Genomic DNA, 23,983 nt, shown 5'->3' with positions numbered 1-23,983 from the left:
GTTTTTCGCTGATTTAACTCTTGGATTGTTCTTCAGACCTGAGATGAGAATTCATACCCCTCTCTCCACAGTTCTTGGGCCGAGTAGATGGATGTCCTTAATCGTTGAGAAATGAATGTTGTCAGGAAGCATGGCAGTCAAAGGTTTTTTGTGGGTTTTTTTTTTAAACTTTATTATACTGGGAAAAAAAAAACCCACCAATGTTCATAGCAGCATGATTCACGATAGCCAAAAGATGGAAACAAGCCAACTGTCCATCAGCTGTTAAAGGGATAAACAAAACGTGAGTGAGATATATACGTATCTGCATGCAATGGAATAATGGAACGCTATTCAGCCACAAAAAGGAACACGAAATTCTGACACATGCTACAACGTGGACACACCTTGAGGACACTGTGCTGAGTGAAATAAGCCAGACACAAAAGGTCGTATATTGTATGGCTCCACTTATATGAAGTACCTAGCCAAGTCAAATTCATACAGACACCATGTAGAGTGGAGGTGGCTAGCCCGGGGGGGAAGGGAGAATGGGAAGTTAGTGCTTCATGGGTGTTGCATTTCAATTGGAAAAGATGCAAAAAAAGTTCTAGTGAGGAATGGATGGTGGTGATGGTTGCACAACAGTGAGAATATACTTAATGCCCCCGAACCGTACATTTAAAGATGGTCAAGATGGTACGTTTTATGTTATATATATTTTACCACAATTAAAAAATAATTATGCTGGGAGGCGTGCCTCCCGGAAATGAGCAAACAAGAAAATGTCTGAGGATTTTACTTCAGATTGTATTTATTTGTCAGGGAGAATAAATATTTTCCCCATTTCCTGATAAAGCAGTTGATGACCAGCAGCTTGTACCAGGATTTATTTCTCAAGACTAAAAAGCTCGGCAGCTCTGCGTCCAGAAGCAGAGCTGCTCCAGGGGACCGGAGCCTCAGCCACTGTCTTCTCTGTGTGTTGCTGATAGGCACTCGAGAGGATAATTACTCTTAGAGCCAGCCTGCAGACACTCAGTTGTTGATATATGGCTTTTCTAGTTCATTGAAAGTCAAAAAGTCACCGCATCCAGGCAGACCCAGTGAGTGCTTAAATTTCCACTTACAAGTATCTAAAGCTTTGTTGCTACTTAACTACAATCTCCATGTTAAGTCCTGATACTGGCTGGTTTCTTGATAAAACTAGCTTACGGAAGCCCCCTTTCACAAGGTGCCTTATCTAAAAAGCAGAATTTGTGTAGCATTTTTGAAATTTAAATAAATTGTGTGTGCTCTTTAAGGGAAAGATGGACCAAGGGGTGTTGTGATTTAAAGTGGTTTTGTTCTTTTTTTTTTTTCTTTATCTTTTTATTTTATTTTATTTATTTATTTGTGGCTGCGTTGGGTCTTTGTTGTTGAGCGCGGGCTTTCTCTAGTTGTGGCTAGCGAGGGCTACTCTTTGTTGCGGTGCGCGGGCTTCTCATTACAGTGGCTTCTCTTTGTTGCAGCGCACGGGCTCTAGGCGCACGGGCTTCAGTAGTTCTGGCATGCAGGCTCAGTAGTTGTGGCTCTCGGGCTCTAGAGTGCAGGCTCAGTAGTTGTGGCACACGGGCTTAGTTGCTCCGTGGCATGTGGGATCTTCCCGGACCAGGGCTCGAACCCCTGCCCCTGCGTTGGCAGGAAGATTCTTAACCTCTGTGCCACCAGGGAAGTCCGAAAGTGGTTTTATTCTAATACTGAGTTGCTGAAGGATGTGGACCCTCCTGGGGTGGGAATTGAGGGAAGTGATTTCATTCCAGATCGTTCAAAACGGAGCCACCAGGAATTGCTTGGGTCCTGGATCCTGTGAGCTCCAGCTCCAGCCCTGGCCACGTATAACAAGCCAGAAATAAGTTATTCATTTTGAACCTAGATCAGAGCTTGAAAAACAGTGGTTCTTGGGCTAAATATGGTCTGCAGATTTATATATATACTTAAAGAATTGAAAAGATTTCACATAAAAATTCAGAGATTGAGCCTCTCTTGGAAATGGAGGAGACTGGTCTATACCACCCTTGTTTCTGGAAATAGGAGCAAATGCCCCCTTTAGGTGGAGGGCGGGTGAGTGGGCACTGCTGTGTCGACCTCATTCCACACCTGGCAGGTGACCACCCGCATTACTTGCTTGCCCTTCCTACTCTTGCCTTTGTGGTTTCTGAGTTTTTCTCTCATGCTTCCTTTAGCTCAACAACTCCCATTACCTATGATGATATAAATGTCACAGTCATTATAAACTCACAGTATCTGTAGACCCAGAAACAAGATTTCCACCCGCCTTTGTCATGATAATATGCTCACCATAGAAGAAAATTTCAGTCTTTTCAGTCCTTTTTGTGACGTGAGAGAATTCTCTCCATTTGTGGATTTTCTGTTCCAAGTCTAACCTGCTGATTTCTAAGTATCCCATTGTAAATACTCCTAAGAGCAGACAAGCTCACACTTGACTTCAATAGGTGGTTTAAAAATTACCACCTTCAATTTTTATGGTATCATAATCCTTGGACAAATTGCTTTTAATTCAGGCTGTGCCCTGAACACAGATGTGCCATTAATTTCAAGGGTAGTTTGACTTTTATTTAGATGAATGTCTTGAGTTGACAGTGAAATGGCTGTCAGCTCTGGCCTAGTATTGATTGGAATGTCTCTGGAGGAAGCTTCAAAGAAAGTTGGCACTTAATGTGATGCTGGGCCCCTTAAGAGACAGACTCTAAACTCATGATTCGCGGTACTTGTTAATTGTCAGTAATGGCAATGGAATTAATAGCTGAGATGAAAAATGTTAGCCAGCCCCTTTGGCCTACACAGGACTAGGTGTATTTTAGTGGCAGGGGGCAGGGCACAGTGCACAGTTAAGAAGTCAGGGCCCATGTGGTCCACATCTCTGTGGACTCTGTTCCTGGAAGATTAAGCTGGTCTAGGGTTAAGGGTGTGATCTGGGAAGCTCAGCCGATCAAACATTGCCCCACTTGGTCCTTGTCTTCCTCTGAGGAAGGGGTTGGGGATGAAGGGGAGAGAGATGTAGTTCTGAATAATTGTGATGGGTGCTATCATCTTGAGGAGGCTGCTGGCACGTGAGGCTTTGGTTCACACCGATGTTTCCCCGTGACACTGCTCCTCTCTCCTGTGCGCTTATCACTCGAAATATTTATTCATTGATGGTAGGAATGCTGTGTTCCTATAAACCTTATGATTAGGGTTGTACATTGCTCACTTCTTAAACAGTCCTTTCAACTTGGAGTATGCATCTGAGCGATTTTTCATCTTAAGTTCTTGTTTAGACCAAGGTCTCTCGACCTCTGTATGTTAGCGTTGACACTCAGGGCTGGATAATCATCTGTTGTTAAGGGCTGTGCTGTGCGTTGTAGGATGTTAAGCAGCACCCGTGTCCTCTACCCACCAGATGCCAGTAGCACACCCCCTCCACCTTCCCTGCAGTCGTGACAACCAGAAATGTCTCCAGACTTTGCCAAGTGTCATCCCTGATTGAGGACCACAGATTTTTAGCCAAAGAAAGATCAGTCTCCAGCCCTTCTTTCCCTTTACTACTTCTTGATAGTGTTTGATGCCTTAGTAAAACATTGATTTTAAAAAATGCCATTTAGAATAGCCTTGGACTTGATATGGTACAAAGCATTTGGACCAGCATGCTCTAGTGTAAAGTAGGAGGACTAGTAGCTTCCCTCAGAATTTCTTTATAAAGTTGTGAAGTGGCAAAATGGTATTGATTGAAATCCATTTGGATTTAGCCAGCCTCAAGTGAATTGAGATTTTCACAGTGGCTTGTTTATGGATCCAAGTGGGGACGAGGTACAGCTGTAAATCTCATTATCAATAAGATTACTTAAAATAGGGTGTGAGATACGGGCAGTTATGAGGGAGAGGGATGATTTTTTGGGGGGAGGGATGGGTAGACGATTCCTGAATTTGGGGGTATTGATTGAATTTTTTGTTTGTTTTTTGCTCTCCTTTTACCAGAAACCTGAGTTACAGCAAACTTTCTGAGATTGATCCTGCTGGTTTTGAGGACTTGCCGAATCTACAAGAAGTGTGAGTGCTTTTCCCCAAACTTCTGGGGGTTGGGGGGACGGAGAGCTCCTTGGAAAGACTCTCTCTTACGGCAGCGTCGCTCTCTTCCCTGGATGAGCAGTCTGAACTTGTTAGAAGGAGCATCTGCTAGGGACTGTCGGGGACAAGCTGTCCTGCTTAGTTAGTGCTCCTTCACTGAAGCCCCTCTCTTTCCTGGGCAGTCCAGCAGGTGTGGAGTTACTGGAAATCACAAGTCCATGGTGGGTGTATAGGCTTGTGGGAAGCCTGGTGGACCGGCTGGGTTAACACCCCTGGCTGGTACTTCCCCCAGTTCCCAGGGCGCTAGAGCAGCCTGCTTTGCAGGGACATATGCGCCAGCCCACCCCTTCTGTTTCCCAGGAAACCAAGGTATAGAGGAATAGATAGTAAGGTAGACTTTTCTCTTCCCATCTCCAAAGAGAACTAGACATTACTGCCTTTGGAACTCTAGGCTTGCTGCCTCTTGCAGTGTCCTTTAAATCAGGCCTCAATCTTTTCTCCTTCTCCTTCACTTCCTCTTCCTCTTCCTCTTCTTCCTCCTCCTCCTCTTCCTCCTCCTCCTCTTCCCTTCCTCTTCCTCCTCTTCCTCTTCTTCCTCCTCCTCTTCCTCTTCTTCCTCCTCCTCTTCCTCCTCTTCCCCCTCTTCCTCTTCCTCCTCTTCCCCCTCTTCCTCTTCCTCCTCTTCTTCTTTCTCTTCCACCTCTTCCTCTTCCTCCTCTTCCTCTTCTTCCTCTTCTTCCTCTTCCTCTTCTTTTTCTTCTTCTTTTTAATGTAAAGAATTCTGTTTTTAACATGGATATTAGGGTTATCAGGATTTTAATTCCACGGGGACTTTAGAGAAAAGCCATGCATACCCACTGCAGAAAATTTGGAAACTGTAGAAATATGTAAAAACAAATGAAAATCACTATAATTATCACCCAGACCTAACCATTGTGAACACTTAGTGAAAAATATACACCTCTACACTTATAATTCTGGAAACAAGCTGTGTTTATATTGTGGTATTATGTCTGTTTTTTTACTTATCCTTACATTTTTGACTATTTTGTCACGTAAATTAAAAGGTTTTTACTATCCCATTTCAATTTTTGTGTAAAACTACTACACATGAATATTCCATAAATCATTCACCCAGTGCTTCTATTGTTAGATATTTTTTAGACATTATTAACTGTTTTACATATTTTACTTATTATATGTAACTGATAAAAGTCCTTGTTTATTATTCTTTGATTCCATTGTTGATGATTTATCCAAAGGAAATTTAATCAGATGGTGCGATTTGTAAAATACTTGCATTCCCTACTGCCGTCTCCAAATTCTCCAAGATGGCGTTTATGATTTCCATGTCTTGTTTAAAAAAGGTTTCAACTTCCAAAGTTAAAGGAAGATCAGAGTTGGACGGGGCCCTTGGAAATACTTTGTTCAGGATCATTATTTTCCCATAGGGTCAACAGACCAGTGGTCAGGGCAGGGAAGTTTGGAGTGGGTTATTATGTTAGTTTGCCAAAAAGACCACAGACTGGGTGACTTCAAGAACGGAAACTTATTTTCTCACAGTTTCGGAGGCTGGAAGTTCAAGAGCAAGGTCCTGGCAGGGTTGGTTTCCTCTTCAGCCACCTTCTTGCCGCCTCTTCACGTGGCCTTTCCTTTATATGCGCACTTCTCTGGTGCCTCTTGTGTGTGTGTCCAAATGTCCTCTTCTTTTTTTTTTTTTTTTTTTTTTTTTTAAATGTTTGTGTTTTGTTTTGTTTTGTTAAATTATTTATTTATTTATTTATTTTTGGCTGTGTTGGGTCTTCGTTTCTGTGCAAGGGCTTTCTCCAGTTGCGGCGAGCGGGGGCCACTCCTCATCGCGGTGCGCGGGCCTCTCAGTATCGCGGCCTCTCTTGTTGCGGAGCACAGGCTCCAGACGCGCAGGCTCAGCAGTTGTGGCTCACGGGCCCAGTTGCTCCGTGGCATGTGGGATCTTCCCAGACCAGGGCTCGAACCCGTGTCCCCTGCATTGGCAGGCAGACTCTCAACCACTGCGCCACCAGGGAAGCCCCCAAATGTCCTCTTCTTAAAAGGGCACCAGCTATATTGGATCAGGACCCATCCATATGACCTCTTTCAAGACCCTTTCTCCAAATGCAGTCACATTCTGAGGTACTGAGGGCTAGGACTTCAACATGTGAATCTTGAGGGAATACAGTTCAGCCCATCACAGCCACCCAAGGTGATAAACGCAGTCCATCAAGGAACCGGTTTGCTTCATAACCCAGTGCTTTCCCCTGATCCAGGCTGCCTTTAACGCTTGTTGTTATGATATTCAACTTCTGCATGTTGAGTCTCAGAGCTTAGTGGTTCCTTTTAGAATTGGACAAAACAAAAATTGAGGTGTTTCTTCTGGCATTATTCAAGCTTTCATTTAACATTTCCTTGAGTACCTACTATGTGCCAGGCACTGCTCTGCTGCTGGGAGCACAGGAGTGAATAAGACAGACATACAGGGCTAGGATTAGGGTTGGCAAATGAGGCATTCGCCTCAGGTGCAGAATTTAAGGGGCCTCTAAAAACTCAGCATTTGAGATAAATGACACCTTAATGCAGTATTTAAAGCATCAAAATGAATGCCCAAAAAACCCCGTGGTCAACAAGATACAAGAAGTTTCGGTAAAGTCAGGATCAGCTTTACTGACCTTTCCTTTGCCCCAGGCTCCAGTCTGGCTTGACACGGCACTGTTGCCAATCCTATCTTGGTGTGAAAACTTAGATACTCTGTTCTTAATGAATTTTGTTTTGTGTTCACTTTGATCTTTAAAAAATACTGCATTCAGATATTTTTTATCCTGGCTCCAGAGTTTTTCGGCAGCCCCTTAAATGCTGCTCCCCTTCTCCCCCAATGCTGGCGCTGCAGACAAACCTCGCCTCTCACAGAACTCACATTAAGATGGGGCACGACATAGGGGTAACAAGGAAACCAGTAGGACTCACTGGTGGTAAGTGTTAAGGGGGGCATAGGACAGGGTCACGGGAGGATTTTCTTCTTTTGTGATTTTGGAGGGATGATAACGGAGCCAGCGTGCTTAGGATGGTGGTGATCAGATCAAGCACATGTGAATGACGTGGACAGGACAGGCTGCAAATACAGGCCCCCAAGGAAGGAAGAGGACGGAGGGCCATTGTGCCTGGCGTGCGTGAGGGGTGCAGTGTGTGGCCAGCGCCTGGGTCCTGCAGGGCCCTGGGGGTCATGTTAGGTTATGGTTCCAAAATCATTGGCCCTGCCATAAATTTGGGGCACAGTAGATGCTCCCATGAGCCTTTTCTGCATTATTCTGTCTAGTTTTCTTTTTCCATTTGTTCCTTCCCCAGACAGCCTTTCAATTTTCATTTGGTTTGGTTCCCTTGACCTCCGGCTTTTAATCCCCCCTCTACTTGGTGCTTTTTTGGAACGTTAAACCCCACCCAGATCTAGAACTGAGAGCATCTGACTTGCACCTGTCCTTCACTGGGGATGCTGGTTAGTCTTAAACATAAATTTCCCGAATCCCAACGGCCACTATAATCACAGCAGCACCGCACTCAAACTTCGGGGAAGACTGCCTCATTTCATCCTGACACCAATTCTATCTGATTTAAATTCTTTCCTTTACAGTTATTTTCTCCACTTTACAAAGGAGGAAATGGAAGCTCGGAGAGGTTAAATAAACCTGTGCAGTGTTGCCTAGTTGGTAAAGCTGAGAGCTGAACTCAAATCTGTTTGATTCCCAGAGCTGTGCATTTAACCCTGAAGCTGCACTGCCCTAAATCCCCATACCCCTCATCTTAACCCACAGCCTTCCACCGAAGATTTTAGAAGGACAGGAAGTCCAGTGTTTATCTCCTGTATCACTCGTCCTGCACCAGTCTTCTCTCTCTAGGTACCGGGTATTTCCTCTTACTCCTCCAGACCCCTTGTCCAAACCCACACCCCCTCCAAGCCCAGCCTCCCTTCTCCCCTCCCAACCTGGCTTTTCTCCCTCCCCTGAGCTCCTGTTGAATTTAGGGACAGGATGAGGCTCCTCAGCCACTCCTCTGCGCTCTCTCTCTGCTGGGTGTACCTTCTCTCCTTTCTCCTGCTAATGCACTCGGGAATGTTGACACACGTAGCTGGCCACCGTGCTAAGCCGTCCACTCCTTATGGTCATTCTACCTTTTTGAGACGGTTGGAGGAGCCGAGGTCTGGGAACCTGGCTGCAGTCGCACAGCTAGTACATGGGAGAGCTGCGCCTGCAGTCCTCCGTCTAACTCCTGTCCCAAGCTCTCCATGGCAGCACTGCCTTCCTGGGTGTGGCAGCTGTAAAGACAGGGATTGCCCTTTATGGATGCAGTAGGGTGTACTGGGGAAAATGCACATTTGGTAGCAAGCAGACCTGGGTTTGAGTTCTGGTTCTGCCCCTTAGGGGGACTGTGTCCCTGGACAAGTTACTTACCTCTGTGCCTCTTTTCCCTCTTCTGGAACATGGGCATAATGACGCGTTATCGAATTATAATAATTATTCGTTGGAGCTGATGTCCAGAGCCTTGCCCATGGGGAGGGCTCCCTGTGTGTTATTTCTCTTCTCTTCTGCTACTTTCAGAAGCACACAGCGCACGCCCCTCGCCCCACGCTCGGTGCCTTGTTAAGAAACAAATCCTTGAGGGCCGATAGGTTGAACCCTTTACCACCGTGACCCCCTCTGGTCCCTGGTGTCACACTGCGGGATGGACGAGACAAATTCCCCGGGGGCCCAGAGCAGTGGAACTTCTCACTGATAAGGATCGGAGCCTTTCCCGAAGGGAATTTTAATACGTGACGGAGGCAGAAAGAGGCCGTCAGGAGTGCAGGGTGGGGAGGTGGATAAGGATATTGAAGGAAAGAAAAAAATCACAGCTGACACACAATTGCTTCTAAATTAACTGGGTCTCCCGGGAGCTGTCAGTTCCCCCTAAACCCTGCACAGCCACTCGAGTCTGGAAAGCTCAGCGCAAGGGGAACCACAGGCTGGCAAAGCAGCGGGCGGCGGTTTAGCAGTGGTTTTATTTTGGAGGCCGGAACCACAGAGCATCGCAGGCCAGTGGGAGAGAGAAAGCGAGCCGTCGGAGGCCCCCAGAGGACGTGAGGACCTCGTGCACCTGCTGCCAAGCCACCTGGCCCTCACTGCCCGCAGCTCCTAGGAAAGCCCACCAGGGAGGGCCTCCAGCCAGCGGGCCTGGACGGCGAGGCTCCGCTATTAATAAGAGGGGCTATTTATACCGGCCTCTTTCAGAATTGCACTCAGATCACGTTACTGCTGCCTGGCCCGGGAACGCTTCATGTGGGTGCTGTCGTGTGCTTTCCAGGGCCGTTGACCTAAAATGTTCCTGAAGGCGGCGAGGAAGGCTGAGTGTGCCCTGCCTCCGGGTATTTATGGCTCACCCTCTGGTGTCCCAGGCTTCTGCCCCCCCCCCCACCGCCCCCGTGTGTGCGGGTGTGCGGTGTGTTTAAGGGTGGGGTGAAATCCCGAGGGGGTGTCGTGTGAGGCACTGCTTTTTGGCTGTGAATTACCACCACCTGTTAAGCATTTACTATATATCTGGCTCTCTCCTAGGCTGTTAGATTTAATTATTTCAGCCACATCCTGCCAAAACCGTATGAAGTTGGTGCTCGTACTTTGCACATACTGGGGAGAAGGAAGCCAAGGCACACAGTGAGGTTAAGTGACATGCCGAAGGCCATTCGATTGGTAGGGGTAGGCTCGGGGTTGAATGGACCCGGGTCTGTCTGATGTAAAAATCTGAACTGTATAATCCCCTCCTAATAACCCCTGCTCTGCTGTGCCGTAACTGGGCCTCAGTTTCTTCTTTTAAGGTGAGGTGATGATGATTTAGTGCCTTCCTTAAAGGGTTGACATGTCATTCAGTGAGACACGGCACATAAAGCCCTCAGCACAGAGCCTGGCACATAGAAAAGCGTTTGCCCTTATTGTTTATAAGTGCTGACTTCAAGTAACTATATCCTATATCATGATATTAAAATAACTGTATCCGGCCAGCTGGTATACACACTATATCATAAGTCTTGCCAAAGTCATTATGTAGTCTGCCTTATTCTCAAGTAGCTGAAAACACTAATAACAGTTATTGATTAAGTGGCCCTGACTCCAAAATAGCGTGCTCCTACCTGCTACTGACGACTTTCTCCTGCTTGAGAAACAAAACAAACTGACTTTCCAACCCCCGGCCCAACTTTGACTGTTATTAATGGCAGCTCCCTTTGTGTTCGGAAACAACCAAACTGCCTACGAATTGGCGGATCGGCTAAATAAATTATGGTTCATTCATACCCTTCATCCCAGCCGAGGAGCGGTCCACCGCTGGTTAAAAGAATTAGGGAGATTTCCAAGATCTATTACTGAGGGAAAAACTGGTACCGAACCGTCTGTATAACACACAAGCATCTGTGTGAAAGAAAAACACGCGTCCATCCCTAGTAGCCGGCAGCCAGAGGAGGCAGACCAGAGGCCTGGAGGGCAAGGAAGCTGCCTATTTCAATATGTATTCCTGGTGTTCTTTTTTGAAACAGTTTGAAATTTTACTGTGTGCTTATCTCAGCTCTTCAGTATATAAATAAATATGGCCAAAAATGTTTTAAAAACCAGAAAGCGTTATAACTCAGAATGACCTGTGGGTTTGTTTTCCGTTGTTTCTTGATGCCTAATTCGACTGAGGCAGTCATAGTAATGAAAGTCCTCAGAAACATCCTTTTTTAACATTTTGCATCTTGCAAAATGTAAAAACTTCCTATAAACCAAGTCGAGGACGTAAGTGGGAGTTTCAGGGAGAGCTGAGGGGGCCCAGAAGGCTGGGAAAGGCCCACCTCCACATCTGTCCAGGGAGGGCCCCCCGCCCTCCCCCCCATATCTTTTTCACACCTTTTCCAGCTGCAGGGTTGGGCCACAATTCACGGTCTGACGCTCCTGGAGCACTTCTCGGTCCTGAATCATCAGGAAAAGGTTCAGTTACAGAAGCCAGATATTTTAGAAGGATTTTTAGGGCCTTGGATGGAAGCAAATTTGGGGGAGAGTCCGAAGCGGGGGGGGAAGATTGCACAGCCCGAGATATTCAGAAGATTTCATCAAACACAGTCCTAAATTCCGACAGTGTCTTTACGTGTGGAGAGTGTGCTGAACTTCCCGAGGGCCCTTCCCTGCCCAGCTCTGGCTGTGCTATTTTTGACCGGTCTCTATTTCGGTCTGGCAAGTTGGTCGTGTCTCAGCGCGAGTTGGTCCTCCGTTGCCTTCTGAGGGTAGTGTTCTGGTTTCAACAAGGGACAGAGTGAACCAAGAGAGAGCCAGCAGTGGTGGAGCTGACTTAGATTTACTAGCGGTTCTTTTTAAGTAGAAGTGATCCAGAAGTAAGCTAGCCTTGTAGATCTTCTCCTTTGAGCTCCATCTGACCTTTTCATAAATCCAGCAGCCCTGCTGAGATCAGAGCCTGCGATTTCTGCCTCATCCTGTTGACTCCGGGAGGCTGATCCAGACCTAAAATGTCCTGTTTACCTTCAGCACTGGTCCACGGCACCTGCACGCTCTGCCTCCGGCATTTTGGTCAAGATGTGAGATATTACGATGATGCCCCTTTTCCTGGTTCATTTATTATTCTGTGAAATTGGGTGGAGCGGTTTGTCATATGTGCAGCAGGGGTGGCCTGAGACCGAGCTCATTCAGCCAGAGTTCCCCTGCAGCGAAGTCCATACTGTTCATTTTGGGTTTAAAATCAAGTCCAATCCTAAGCAACTGCAGTGCAGTTACCATGTCACCCCAAGGGATTATGAGCTTTCTGCCTGCTGGCCTTTTCGCTTGTGGCTCTCCTTTGATTTGCAGTTGTACTTTGTTCGGCTCTTGTCCAGGCCTCTCTCTCTCAGTGTCACCCTGGGGTGGTGACTTAAACTGAAATTTAGAGAACTTACCTGTAAGGTAGGGAACAGTACTAGTACCTGGTAGCGAGGTACTCAGAGTTGTAGCGATGCAGTGACAATACTGTAGAGTTGCTGCTGTCGCTATAAATAAGTAGAGGTAATGGTTAAGAACCTAAACTTTGGGGCTAGACACACAGGGCCACTGCCTTTTACTGCTGGTGACCTTGGTCAAATTACTTAACATCTTAGTGATTCAGTTTCCCCATTGGTACAATGGCATTGTTCATGGGGCCTGCCTTGTAGGGCTCTAAAGACGGGTCTGTATACTGAAAGGCTCTTAGAGTCGTGCCTGGCACATAATAAGCCCTCAGTAAGTTAGCTGCTGCTATTATTATTATGACCCCCCCCCCACCAACATCTGTGTTGGAGAGTAAATCTGTAAGAAATGAAGAGTTCTTAAGCAAGCTGCCTTCTTGGCAACAGGCCCCTGACCTTAGTTTTCCTTGCTCTGATAAGATCTGAGGCTCTCTTCTAGTAATATGTGCATTTATGGTACCGTGAAGATTTATTGGTAGAGATTCATACTGATGGAGAGTTTTCAGCGTCCCTGTACTGAGATAGGAAACGGATCACAGCAGGGGTGGAGAGATAAAAGGTGAAGGAGAAGCAATCTGATTTAGGGGGCAGTCAGATAAGAGACTGTTAAAGGAATTAATTGTCTCCTTCAACACACAAACAAGGGCCCTTTAAGTGGAGAAAGGATTTGCCGCATGATACGGATCTGCTTTCTCTCTGCCAGATGCTTCAGTCATGAAGCTATTGAAACAGACATTCTGTGTCCCTCGGCCCAGTAATTGCCAAGCTTCATCTCTAACTAGCTTTGGCACTGAAGAAGGCAAATGGGATAATTCAAGGCCTTTTCCCTTTTTTTTTTAACCCTATTCATTTCTATAAAAGATGGCAGACAACCAGATTATTCTATTCAAGCAAACGCTAGCTGTAAACTTGTATGAATACAGCTGTCATTTCAGTGGCCTTGTCTTCAAACCATAACAAGATGCTCTATGTAAGACATACTCTCTTCAAAAATGAGAATAAGATAACCCAGCTTTATCCTTGATTCTGCATCTCAGATACAGTTTCTTTCCAGCCCGTCACCCGGCAAAAAGCCTGAGCACTGTGCTTTGGCTTTCTTAAGGATTTTTGCGCTCACTTTGCAATTCTGATTTTGGATTCTCTTCTCAGATTTGGAAACACATGTCCATGTAAGGAGGCCAGATTCCGGAGCCTCTGGGGGCGGACCAGGCGAGCTGTGTTCTGGTTCTCGGGCTTTCCCTTCCATTAAGAGTCACGAACTATGGAAGTACAGATTTAGAATATTCGAGCGGGAAGGGAGCTTGGGAAGCATCTGCGGTCTGAGGAGGATTTTCCAGTTGTCTGCGTGCAAAAGTGTGTGTGTGTATGGATATATTCCTGGGAAACGTGTCTGGAGACTTGAGCAGAGTTCAGAGAAGCTGGAATCTCAAATAGATGAGAATCTCCAAGTCCAGCTCCTTTGCTGTTGTACAGATGAGGCATTGGAGTAATTGGCCCACGTGTCCCAGCTCCAGGAACCCCACGGGAGTGCGCGAGTCTTTGGCGCTGGGTCCGAGCGCGTTGCCCTTTGGTGAGGGCAGAGCCGTGTCAGGGACGTGTACAAAACAACCAGGAGGGGGTGGTCTTTCCTCCCCAGATCCTTTTCTGAGTGTTTCAGCCCACAAGGAGCTCTCTCACGGGTGGTCTTGAGGGCGCTGTTGTTCTGCGTCATGCACCTTGGCCTGTGTTCGCAGTTCCTTGTCTGTTAGTCTTGATTTCTGAGCTAGATTGGAAGCTCCTAGAGGACGGGAGACATCCCCTGAGTGTCTATTCACAAACTCTGGGTGTGGTAAATAATTGGCTTTTGTGACCTGGCATAAATTCTCTCCCGTTAACAACTTGCTTTTAAATTCTTTATCTTGTATTCAGCATTACAACATAGCAGTCTTCCCATGGCCAACTCAGCACTGTTGGTTTTTTTTTTTTATTTCCCTTTTATGTCTGTGATTTCTTACTGGTAATTTAAATGATTTAAATGATTCATTTCTTCTTGTTGTCATTACAGGTACCTCAATAACAATGAGTTGACAGCCATACCGTCGCTGGGTGCTGCCTCGTCTCGTATCCTCTCTCTCTTTCTGTAAGTGGTACCATTTGGGGGACCCTGGGCTGTGTGGGGAGGCCGTGGTATCATCTTGCTGACATTTGGTGGCAGGGAAACTCGTGTTCCTGGGCTCACTGGTGAAAAAAGGGGCCTTTCTCCATGTAGCTCTAATGATTATAACAAATGCCTTGCTTGCTGTTTTGGGGTGTGTAGAATTAAAACCCAGAAGTTTTGCCTCATCTCGAATTTGGGGGGAAATTATCTTTTTAATGCCCAGGGGTACATAGAATTAAATTTCTTTGTCCTAGTGGTTAAGCTGCAATTTGAGTGAATAAACCCGACTTAAAAGAAGCTGTGTGCATGATAAGACAGTAGGTTCATCTTTGTGGCAATGAATTTGGGAATGTGACTCCACTCACTTTCATGGCTTAAAAAAAAAAAACCACCGGCCTTCTGAAATCAATATAAAAGTAAGGAATTCGCTGTCATGGTCAAGTGTTAGACAACATACAGCCTGTCGACTATTATAGACAACACACTGGAAATGAAAAAGGGTATAAAGAGACTTAAATGAGAAAGAAAGGGAGGTAACTGAGAGTTACCCCACTTCTTCAGCAGTCAGGTGGAGGTGCTTACTTGTTTAAAACTCGCCCAGAGGTCTTTCCAGATAAACCAGTCATGAGTCCAACAATTTTCTAGACCAGATTTTAGTGACAGCTCCCCCAGCAGAGCGCCTCCCTCTTCACACCTGATTTCCTGTTCCCACTCCAGCCCCACTGGTTTTTATTTGATTTTGATTTTGCTGGTGTTATAACTGGTCTGCTCACCTGTGGGTATCTTTTCTCGACCCTGAGCCAAGCAGAGGGACCTCGTGGGAAAGAGTCATCCGTCTGATGGCTGGTGCAGCTTTCAGATCTCCGGGTTTTGCTGGCCACAGGCCCTGCGTTCTGGAGGTGCCCTGTCCTTGTGAAACATGGTCTCGGGCTCAACCCTTTTCAAGGCACTGTGGGGTTGGGGGGCAGGGGGTTAGAATCATGGCCCAGCCTTGTGTCCCGGACAGACAGATTCATCTCTCTGAACCTCATTTTCCACATCTGCAGAATGTGTTCTTGGCCCGTTGTACACACAGGGGCAGTGAGCCCCAGGTTCAAGGGGAGTGAGATGTATATGAAGCTCCTACCGTCCTGCACGACCAGAGTAGGTGTTTGACAGATGGCGGCCGGCTGCTGGCTGGTAGCTAGTTGCCACCTGGCCCCTTGGGCCTTGGCATGATCTCACCTTTAAGGCCACAGGGTCTGTGAGTCACTTCTTGTACCTGTGAAATGCTGACGCGAAGGATGTAGCTCTTTGTCCCAAGATGGACAGTCAAGGATCTGACTTTCTTTTTGTACCCATTTGGCCTGCGGGGTCTAGCATCTGGAAGGTGTCTCATTGCGAGTTAAATTAAATGAGTCACCCTTACCTGAGGCCAGTTAGGGACATGTCAATCCCTGGTATGTTTATAGAGCAATGCACCGGAAGACACTTTTAACTCCTTGCTATTTAAAGGACAGTTCTTGGACCAGCAGTGTCCTATCAGCACTGAGCTCGTTAGAAATGCAGAATCTCAAGTCTCATCCCAGTCCTGCTGAATCAGAAGCTGGCTTCACAAGGTCCCCTGGCCATTTGCCCTCTTGTTCAAGTTTGAGAAGCACTGCTTTCCCTCCCCTTCTTCTTCGCTTGGTTGGGAAGCCAGGGCCAGAGAGAACATCTTTGTGTCACCAGACAGGAAACCAAGGCTGCCTTGAGTTCCTGTAAGGTGCAAAATCGAGAGGTGAACCAAAACTGGACACAAACGTTCGTTCACTGCTCCTTTCTCTTCCCCCCTGCACAGCGTGCAGGAGTGTGGCAGGTGACCCGTCCTTGCCCCGAGGGCCTGTGGTGCTCTGAATCAGGCCTTGCTCTGCTGACTAAAAATACATTTCTGTTCCTTGGCCGAAGTGTCAGGAGCAGTGGGGCTGGTTGGCCTTGTTCCTGCGATTCCATTAGACAGCATTAAAATATGTAAAGTAGGAAAGAAAAAAAAAAAAAAAGACTCCCTCCTGGTTTTGATTCAGTTTGGAAAATGCAGGTTCGTATTGGCAGATACTACCTTTGGCCTGAAGCTGGTCACCATCTGACTTGGTCAGTGATTTCTCTGCAACTACAGACACTGAAGGGTCTTTATCTTCCTTCTCTCTGAGGGGGCCTGAGCTCTCCAATCTCAGACCCCTGGATCTAGTGCCTGCGGAGTTAGGCTAGCAGTGTGACATTGGGGTAGCAGGATTATAGATAATTTTGCTCTCATCCTTCATGCCTTCCTGTATTTCCCCAGTGGCTCGTGCAAAGGACAGGGGAGAAAATAGCAGGGCGGGCAACAAATGAACGTGATTTTCTCACATCTCCATCCACATGATGATTCCAACGGTCCAGGCTTTGAAGAGCATGTTTTGCTGGTGTGTTTGTGGCTTTTCAGAACCATAGCGGTAAAAGGCGTCACATGTTCAACAGACATTTAGTAGGTACCTTCTGGGCCCGTGCAGTTGGGGCCCAGAGTGACCTCGGAAAGATTCAATGCCATCATGTGTGGGAAGTTCCTGACACGATGTCTGCAAATGTGGTTGGTCAGTTAGCTTAATCAGCGTTCACACTTGGTAGCCCTTAGTCTCCAGATTCTCCCCTTTGTGGGCAGGAGGAGGATGAGAAAAATAATCAGAATGTGCAAAGGGACCAGGTGGCTGAGGCTGTCTTGAGTGAGAGGAGCTGGGACAGCTTTCTGGGGACAAGATTGCGGGCAGGCGGGTCAGGGAACAGGGGGGGACGAGGCATATATCCAGGTCTGTCTCTGTTGATGTTGTGACCTGGGACAGGGTGCTTTTTCCTCGTCTGGTGAATGAAGGGGTTGAAACACGTGGTAAAAGTACACTTGCAGCTGGTATATTCCTTCTGTGACTCAGAAACTGAGAGTTGGGGCAGTAATGTCACAAAAGAAATACTCCTGTCCTGTAACCACTGTTGGCTGCCTTATGTCTTTTAGAAGTAGCAGCTTTGTGGTTTTCAGCTCAGGCACCTGTAATTAGGGACTTTTGCCTCTGGATTTTGTTTGCGTGTAGAAGTCGGCTCTTCATCTCTGTGTTTGGTTTCCTGTCTCCCGTGTCCTTGTCAGTAACCCTGGTTCTTCACTCACCCGACAGTGCTCTCATCCCCCCGACACCAGTGTCCTGCTGTGCCGAGGTCACACTTGGGAGGGCTGTGTGGGAAAAGGGTTTGTTTCAAGTCCGGCTTTACTATCGGGGCCTCAAAACAGAGTTTTCTAGAGTTTTGGGAACTGGAGTCCTTCAGGAAAATTTCAATTGGTTAATACTTTCTGATTAAAGGAATCAAATTCAATTAAAGTATTTGTCAAAGAGCAGATTTTTATTTGCATCGCGTTCTGCAGATAATGCCAAAGCCATTTGTCCTTAATAACCAAAAAGCATTAAACTCGAGGAAAGCTTTTAATAGGATTGGGTTGGAGCGAGGGAGCTAAATTTGATAAAATAATTCTCAGAAAAAGAAACAGACTTTTGTTCAACAGGGACAGAATCTGCTGGTAGATTTTCACATTTGAGATTTTTTTTTTTTCTAATTCGAAGTCCAGGAAACTCAAGTTACAATTCCCACAGCAACAGTAATTTCGTGTGATGCATAAGATGCATAAGTGACATTTCTGGGGAAGAAAAATTTCCACTTTTCCTATGGTGTTACTGCACTCGTATCATTGAGGAGATTGGTTCCAGTGGAAATGGTTGCGTTTTTTTTCACTCCTAGGAGTAAAAAGCTTGCTGTAAAATCGACTTTAGTTTTAAAGCACAGCAGCTTTGTCTCAGGTGTATTAGCTGTAGCATGTTTCCCATATGGCCCTTGGCTTTGTCCACGTAACTTCTTTTCCATTTGGTGGTGTGTTTTGGACCCTGTCCCCTACCCATGCCTTGCCGCTCCCTTTCCCCCAACCTGTGGCCTTGATCAGGTAGGAGATCTAGGCTAAGATTCCTTGCACACAATTACCTGTGACTTTGTCATTGTGCTGTTAAAAGCCTTAGGTTCTATGTTGCATTTGAAAACACATCGAAATACCTTTTACTTCGACTCTTCGGGGGGAAAAAAAAACTTTTCTGAAAACTATATTTTTTTTGTTGAGAGAAAACTAATATAACATAAAACACTGTTTTAACGGATTTAAAGTGTATGGTCAGAAGCTTTTAGTACCTCCTCAATGTTGTGCACCTCTCAACGCTGTCTAATTTCAGAACGTGTCATCACCCCCAATACAAACCCCCTACCCCTGAAGCCATCACCTCTCCTATCCCCGTCCCCCCAGCTTCCTGGCAACCAGTAATTTGAAAACTCATCTTTTTTTTTTTTTCTTTTGAGGAAAGTATCTTTCTCTTCTGTTAGCAAAGTACCTGGAAGACTTAGAATATGAAAAATTTAAATGAAAACATCAGAGGCAGGTTGAACGACGTAGTTCTGTATTTTGCTGTGACCTCTTAGCTGAAGAAAAACTGATGAAATCAAAGGGATGGCGTATTTAACATCGCTTTATGGTCACTTCCGGAGAATAAAACCTGGTAGGAATGAAACCTGCTGTCCCGTCTGTGACCCCACTGGGAGCCAGTTAAGTGGCAGAAGCGATTGGTGCCGCTGAGGGAGCACGAGGTGAGGCCGGGAGGGACGCAGGGAGCTCTTCTGGGCTGGGTCTGCTGGGGAAGTAAAATCAATAGCAGTATTTAACTCTCCGTGTGCCTAGCACACCCTCTAGAAAAACGAGGCCAGATCAGTCTTCTTTACAGGCTCATTAATGGGAAGATCAATTCACGTTACAGCGTAATTAAAGAGTGAGCCTTAGCAGGAGGCAGTGAGGATCTGGGCAGCCGCTCGGGACTGGGGAGAGGAATTCATTTCCCCGAGGGCCCAGCCAGGGAGAAAGGGGCCCCGAACTCAACTTCAGAAAATTAGGCTGGGCTTCGGGACCCACGCTGAGACTGTTAATTATCAGGTGAAATTACACTGAGTAACGAATAGTCGCCTAGCATTGCTAAAAGTGTGTGTGTGTGTGTGTGTGTGTGTGTGTGTGTGTGTGTGTGTGTGTGTGTGTGTGTGTGTGTGTGTGTGTGTGTGTGTGTGTGTGTTGTCGTCTTACCTTGGACGGTGGAGCTTTTTACGTCCTGATACAAAGGTGGACCTGTGGGGACTACAAGTGTGTGTACAAGGGGAGGTGGACGTCGAAATTCTCCCCAAGGTAAATGATTGTCCGTCCTTCCTGTGGGGGAATTTGCTGGACCATCCACGAATCATCAGGTTAAGAGTGGACTGAATCAAGTTTAATGGAAAATGTGGAAATGGGCAGTTCTTTCTGCATTCCGCTTCTGAGCGGCGTCCTCCAGTAAGAACCCAGGTTAGTCTTGCTGGTGAAGGAAGGCCAGTCGGCTTGGGCGTTGGTGTAAAAGTAAACCCCATCTGGGCCGTTGACATCTTATTCGCTGCAGGCCTTTGGACACGCGCTCATCAGGATCATGGAGTCAGTAGTGACTGAAACGCTTTAGGGAGAAACTGTGAACAAAGCTGTGTTTCAAAGGCCCCAAGTCAAGTGTGAATCTCCGTGTTCCCAGAGCAGCCTGTAGCCGGTTCAGATCCCAGATGCTAAAGGGAAGCCAGGGCCCTAGTCAGAAAACAGCACAACAGGAAAATATATGCAAACCGGGGGCTTCGGTTCCTCTCTTCTGTGTCTTCAGAGACGTGCTCACTTTCTGCCTCGTTTGCCCAGATTTCTGTGGGTGTGAACGGATTCTTTCCTCTGGGTAAAACGTCACACCCGTTCCCTTGGGAGATCATGGCTTCTCTCCATCACCTGTGTGGTTCTCAAACTGGACCATTTACCAGAATCACCTGGAAGGCTCGCCGGGCCACAGGATGGCTGGGCCCCAGCCCCAGTTTCTGATCCGGCAGGTCTGGGTGAGGTGTGACTAAAGAATCTGCTTTGCTCACAAGTTCCTAGGAGACGCCGATACTACTGGTCTGGGAACCTCCCTCCCTTGGAGAACCGCTACCTGAGCTTCTGTAGTAATGTGATGGGGGGCAGGGTGGAGTCCTTAGCAACCACGCTGCTGAGCTTTTGGAGGGCAGTAAATTATTCAGACAAATTCCCCTCGTCACCGGTATGGGCACAGGCATTTCTTTGGGACAGTGGGGCTCCAAGCCCTGGTTAAGGTATTTATTTCGAAGCAAAGTGCTGGGGCCACTGGACACGGAGCGAGTGTGGGCGGCACAGCTCTGTCTCTGGCCGCCGGTTTGAGGCCCACGGCCGTTATCAGTTTGTCTCTGCTTAATTGACTGTTGACTGGCGATCACGCAGGTCTCCCCATCAGACCTTCACGAGTCCCTGGGAGGCAGGGAGCCTCTTCTGGCGGGAGATCTGTACCCATCTCGATGTGCGGGTATCAGCGGCTCTGCTCACAGCTGTGCCTCCCTGCCGGGAGCCGCTTTTAGCACCACTTACCTTTCTGCTGATTATCAGTCACCGTTATCAGATAAAACTTCACCCTCGACTGAGACTTGAAAGGTGCTGCTTTGTTCCCGGCGAAGCATCTGGAAGGTGAGCACAGCCATGCTCGTCTGCCCTGATGGGGGAATCAGAACTTGGGGCCCACACCTGTCCTCCACCCTGCGTCGAGTCGTCTGTGACCCCGATCCTCACCTCCTATTTTCTGGCCTTCTGCCACCGGGAGGCTGTCGTTCTGGTTGTCAGGGAGCACCAGAAATGACAGGAAAGCGGAGGTAGCTGAGATGGGGGCCCAGGGCTCGCGTGCAGGGCCACAGGGAGGTGTGCCAGCGCGTGTTCCACGTGAAGCCCAGGACAGACAAACGCGCCCCACGGGCCAGGGTCCCTGCCCTCAGGGGACTCGCAGTCTAGCTGCAGAGAAGGATGAGTAAACAGGCAGTTGTCATACAAGCCAGGCCTGGGAAGGTCTCAGGGGCTCCTCACCGCCGTCGCTGATGGGGTGCAAGACGGGGAAGGTTCCCAGACGAAGTGACCTTACGTACACCTCCTTTCTGTCCCCCCCTGCAAGATGGGGCAGTGGGGTGCTCAGCCAACGCGCTGGCCACTTGGAGGAGCACTGGGAGAAGGGCTCATAGGACGCGGCTGGTTCCCTTTTAAGGCCCGTTTGCTGCCCCGCTCCCCATCTTCCCCTTTGTCAACAGGCAGGCTGCTCTGAAGGGGGCCAGGAAGCTTCTGTTGCAAGGCAGAGCGGGACCCCTGGTTCTCAGGCCCGCAGGCTCATCGGACTCTGGGCACCATCAGTGAGCCTCAAAATAGAAAGTTAAACACCCAGGACACAAAGAAAGCAGCTCTGCGTCCCGGAAGCTTCCCAGGACTTCTGTAGCGCGGACTGCCTCTTGCCCCGAGTCTCAGGGAGCCCTTCGCTGGGAAAGGAGCCGCTGAGGCCTCCGCGGTGAGCCTGCCAAATTACACACAGTCCTGACTTGTCATTTTCCTTCTCTCTTTTCTTTCCTTTTTTTTTTTTTTTTTTCTTTCTTTGAGACTGGGGGTGGTAAGGCAGCCAGATGAGCGGTCCATCTGCAAACCATTTGCTGCGAAAGTGAAGGGAACGCCAGCTGTGGAGTCCGGGGAGCCGAGGGAGGGGCGCGCCCGTGGAATAGGAACTTGGTCACGGAGGTCACTGCCTTTTTTGGGAGCTCGGTAGCTTAGGGTCTGTCGTTGAGAGTTGGCCTTTGTTGTGTGTTTGGTTTTTTTCTTCCTCCTTCTCTGTCTCATTTTTTCTGATGACCGTGTAAGTTTTAAATAGAGTCCAAGACCCAGTGGGAATGGGGATGCTGGTGCAGCATGGATGGTCTTGGAGGGAAGTACCTCCTTCCAGCAGTGGGTGCTGAAAGCACGGCAGGGCCGTGTGACCCGGCAGCGCGGGGAAGGGAAGCGGAGCTGCTTTGTCCGTTGCACAATCTCCCGTGTGAAAGGAGCTGGCCCCCGCCCACATCCACAGCCTCCTTCCAGCCAGGCCGTTTCCTCCCCCTCCTCCTGCACTCCCACTTCCTGCAGGTGGCTTCTGTAATCCACTTACCCCGGGGGAAGCTTCGCCAGCGTGTGCACCTAATCCGAAAATGGCCAGCTCGACTTTGACCCCCGTGGTGACCTTGCAGAGAAGGCCAGGCCAATTGTGTCTGCTCACACCTGGGAGCCATTTTCAGCTTTTACAGCCCAAGTGGAAGAAATGTGTTTGTATTTATGCCAGCCCTTCCTTTCATAAGGCCTGTCGTTGTTGGGAAATAGGGAGGGAATATTAGATTCCCCCTGCCTGTTCAAAGGCAAAGGTTTTTAGAGACAGGTTAGTTTACCCAGTGAATTAAGTCGAGTCGTGCGAAGTGGCCAGATTTTCTAGTTCAGACATGGTCAAAACATCAGCAGTCTCATCATGGTTCAGCCTCTTGAGATGGAAAATTGCAACGGTCACTGTATGTGGTACACAGTCGTTGTCAGGCATTGCTCTGTGTGCCTCCCCAGGCCTCACCTCATTATATTGCCTCTGCAGCCCTAGGAGGCACAGGATCTGTTGTTACGCACTTTTTACTGATGACGTGCCTGAGGCACAGAGAGGGCAAGACACTTCTCTGAGGTCACACAGGAAGTGGTAGAGGTGAGTCTTGGTCTCATTTCTCTGCACCTCTGGGGTTTGTGTGCTCACTGTACACAGGGAAATGTGTGGTCTGGGGGCCTGGGAGGGTCTTGTCATTTCACATGCTGACATATCAAGTTGTGTTAAGAGGGGTGCGCCTCAGGACTGCGGCCAGTAGGCTCTGGTGTGGATGAGAGGCTGTGCCCCACGCATGGGCGTCTCTTCAAGTCGTGTGCCTGCCTCAGAACGTTGGGCAGCCCTCAGTATGATTTTCATTAACTGATGCAGAGTGACGGGAAGTCCTCCTGCCCTGAAGATTAGCCTGACCCTCCCCTCACCCCCCAAACACACCCCCAGGTGGGCTATTCTGACTGGTTCTGGTCGCCCGTCTTGTAAGGGTGCAGAGAGGAAGACTCGCCTTGCTGTCAGGTCTCTGCAGCGCCCAGGCCTGTTCAGTTGTGCCAGCAGCTCTTCAGACAGTGGCCCTCTGCCCTCCAACACATCACTTCGAGGCGAATTCCTCCGCAGTTTCCTCACTTCCTGGACGCCTTTCAAACCCAAACGGCTGAAATAAAGGTGCCAATTTGTAGTTCTTTCTTCCCAACCCCTTCAACCAGGAGAGGGAAATGTGTGCTGCCAAGGATGGCAGGGCTGTGGGATGCAGCCAGGTGGCACTCCCGGGGTGTCCTCTCGGGGGACTGCTTGTCTCTGCTCAGCTGTATGGCTGTAGGGTCTTCGGGGGCAGAGAAGCTCTTCATCAGTGGGGAGGGCTAGGAGAGGCAGGCTGCTGTGAATCAGCTTGTAAAGAACGGGGCTCCTTCCCCCAGTAATATAGGGAGAAGGCAGGTGCCAGTGGATGTCTTCACCTTACGGTGCGTCCGACATCATAAGGGCCTTGTAGGGAGGGGGCAGTTCTGCACAGTGGTTAAGAGAAGGCCCTGGATCCGCTGCATCTGGATGTGAGTCCTGCCTCCATCGCCTGTGCTGGTTCTCTTGGGCCTCAGTTGGCTCCACTCGTGCGATGGTGTCGGCTGTGAGGATCCACTAAATACTGCGTGTCTCAGTACAGGGTCTGGTGTCTACTGAAAGCGCACCAGGTTGGAGACGCTGTTTTATCCCTGACCCATC

At 48.1% G+C, this 23,983-nt stretch overlaps 1 protein-coding gene across 1 annotated transcript in view; it reads left to right on the top strand.

The window, feature by feature from the left end:
* The window catches only part of LRIG1 (leucine rich repeats and immunoglobulin like domains 1), a 119,276-nt gene that overhangs the window by 34,864 nt on the left and 60,429 nt on the right, over positions 1–23,983 (top strand). The window contains exons 2-3 of the mRNA XM_036868495.1: positions 3,994–4,065; positions 14,127–14,201. Coding sequence (XP_036724390.1) covers positions 3,994–4,065; positions 14,127–14,201 — 147 coding nt within the window. The remainder of the gene's footprint in view (positions 1–3,993; positions 4,066–14,126; positions 14,202–23,983) is intronic.

The sequence above is a fragment of the Balaenoptera musculus genome, chromosome 11, assembly GCF_009873245.2.
Source record: "Balaenoptera musculus isolate JJ_BM4_2016_0621 chromosome 11, mBalMus1.pri.v3, whole genome shotgun sequence".
In the NCBI taxonomy this organism is placed as follows: domain Eukaryota; kingdom Metazoa; phylum Chordata; class Mammalia; order Artiodactyla; family Balaenopteridae; genus Balaenoptera; species Balaenoptera musculus.
This window is presented reverse-complemented; position numbering and strand designations above follow the sequence as displayed.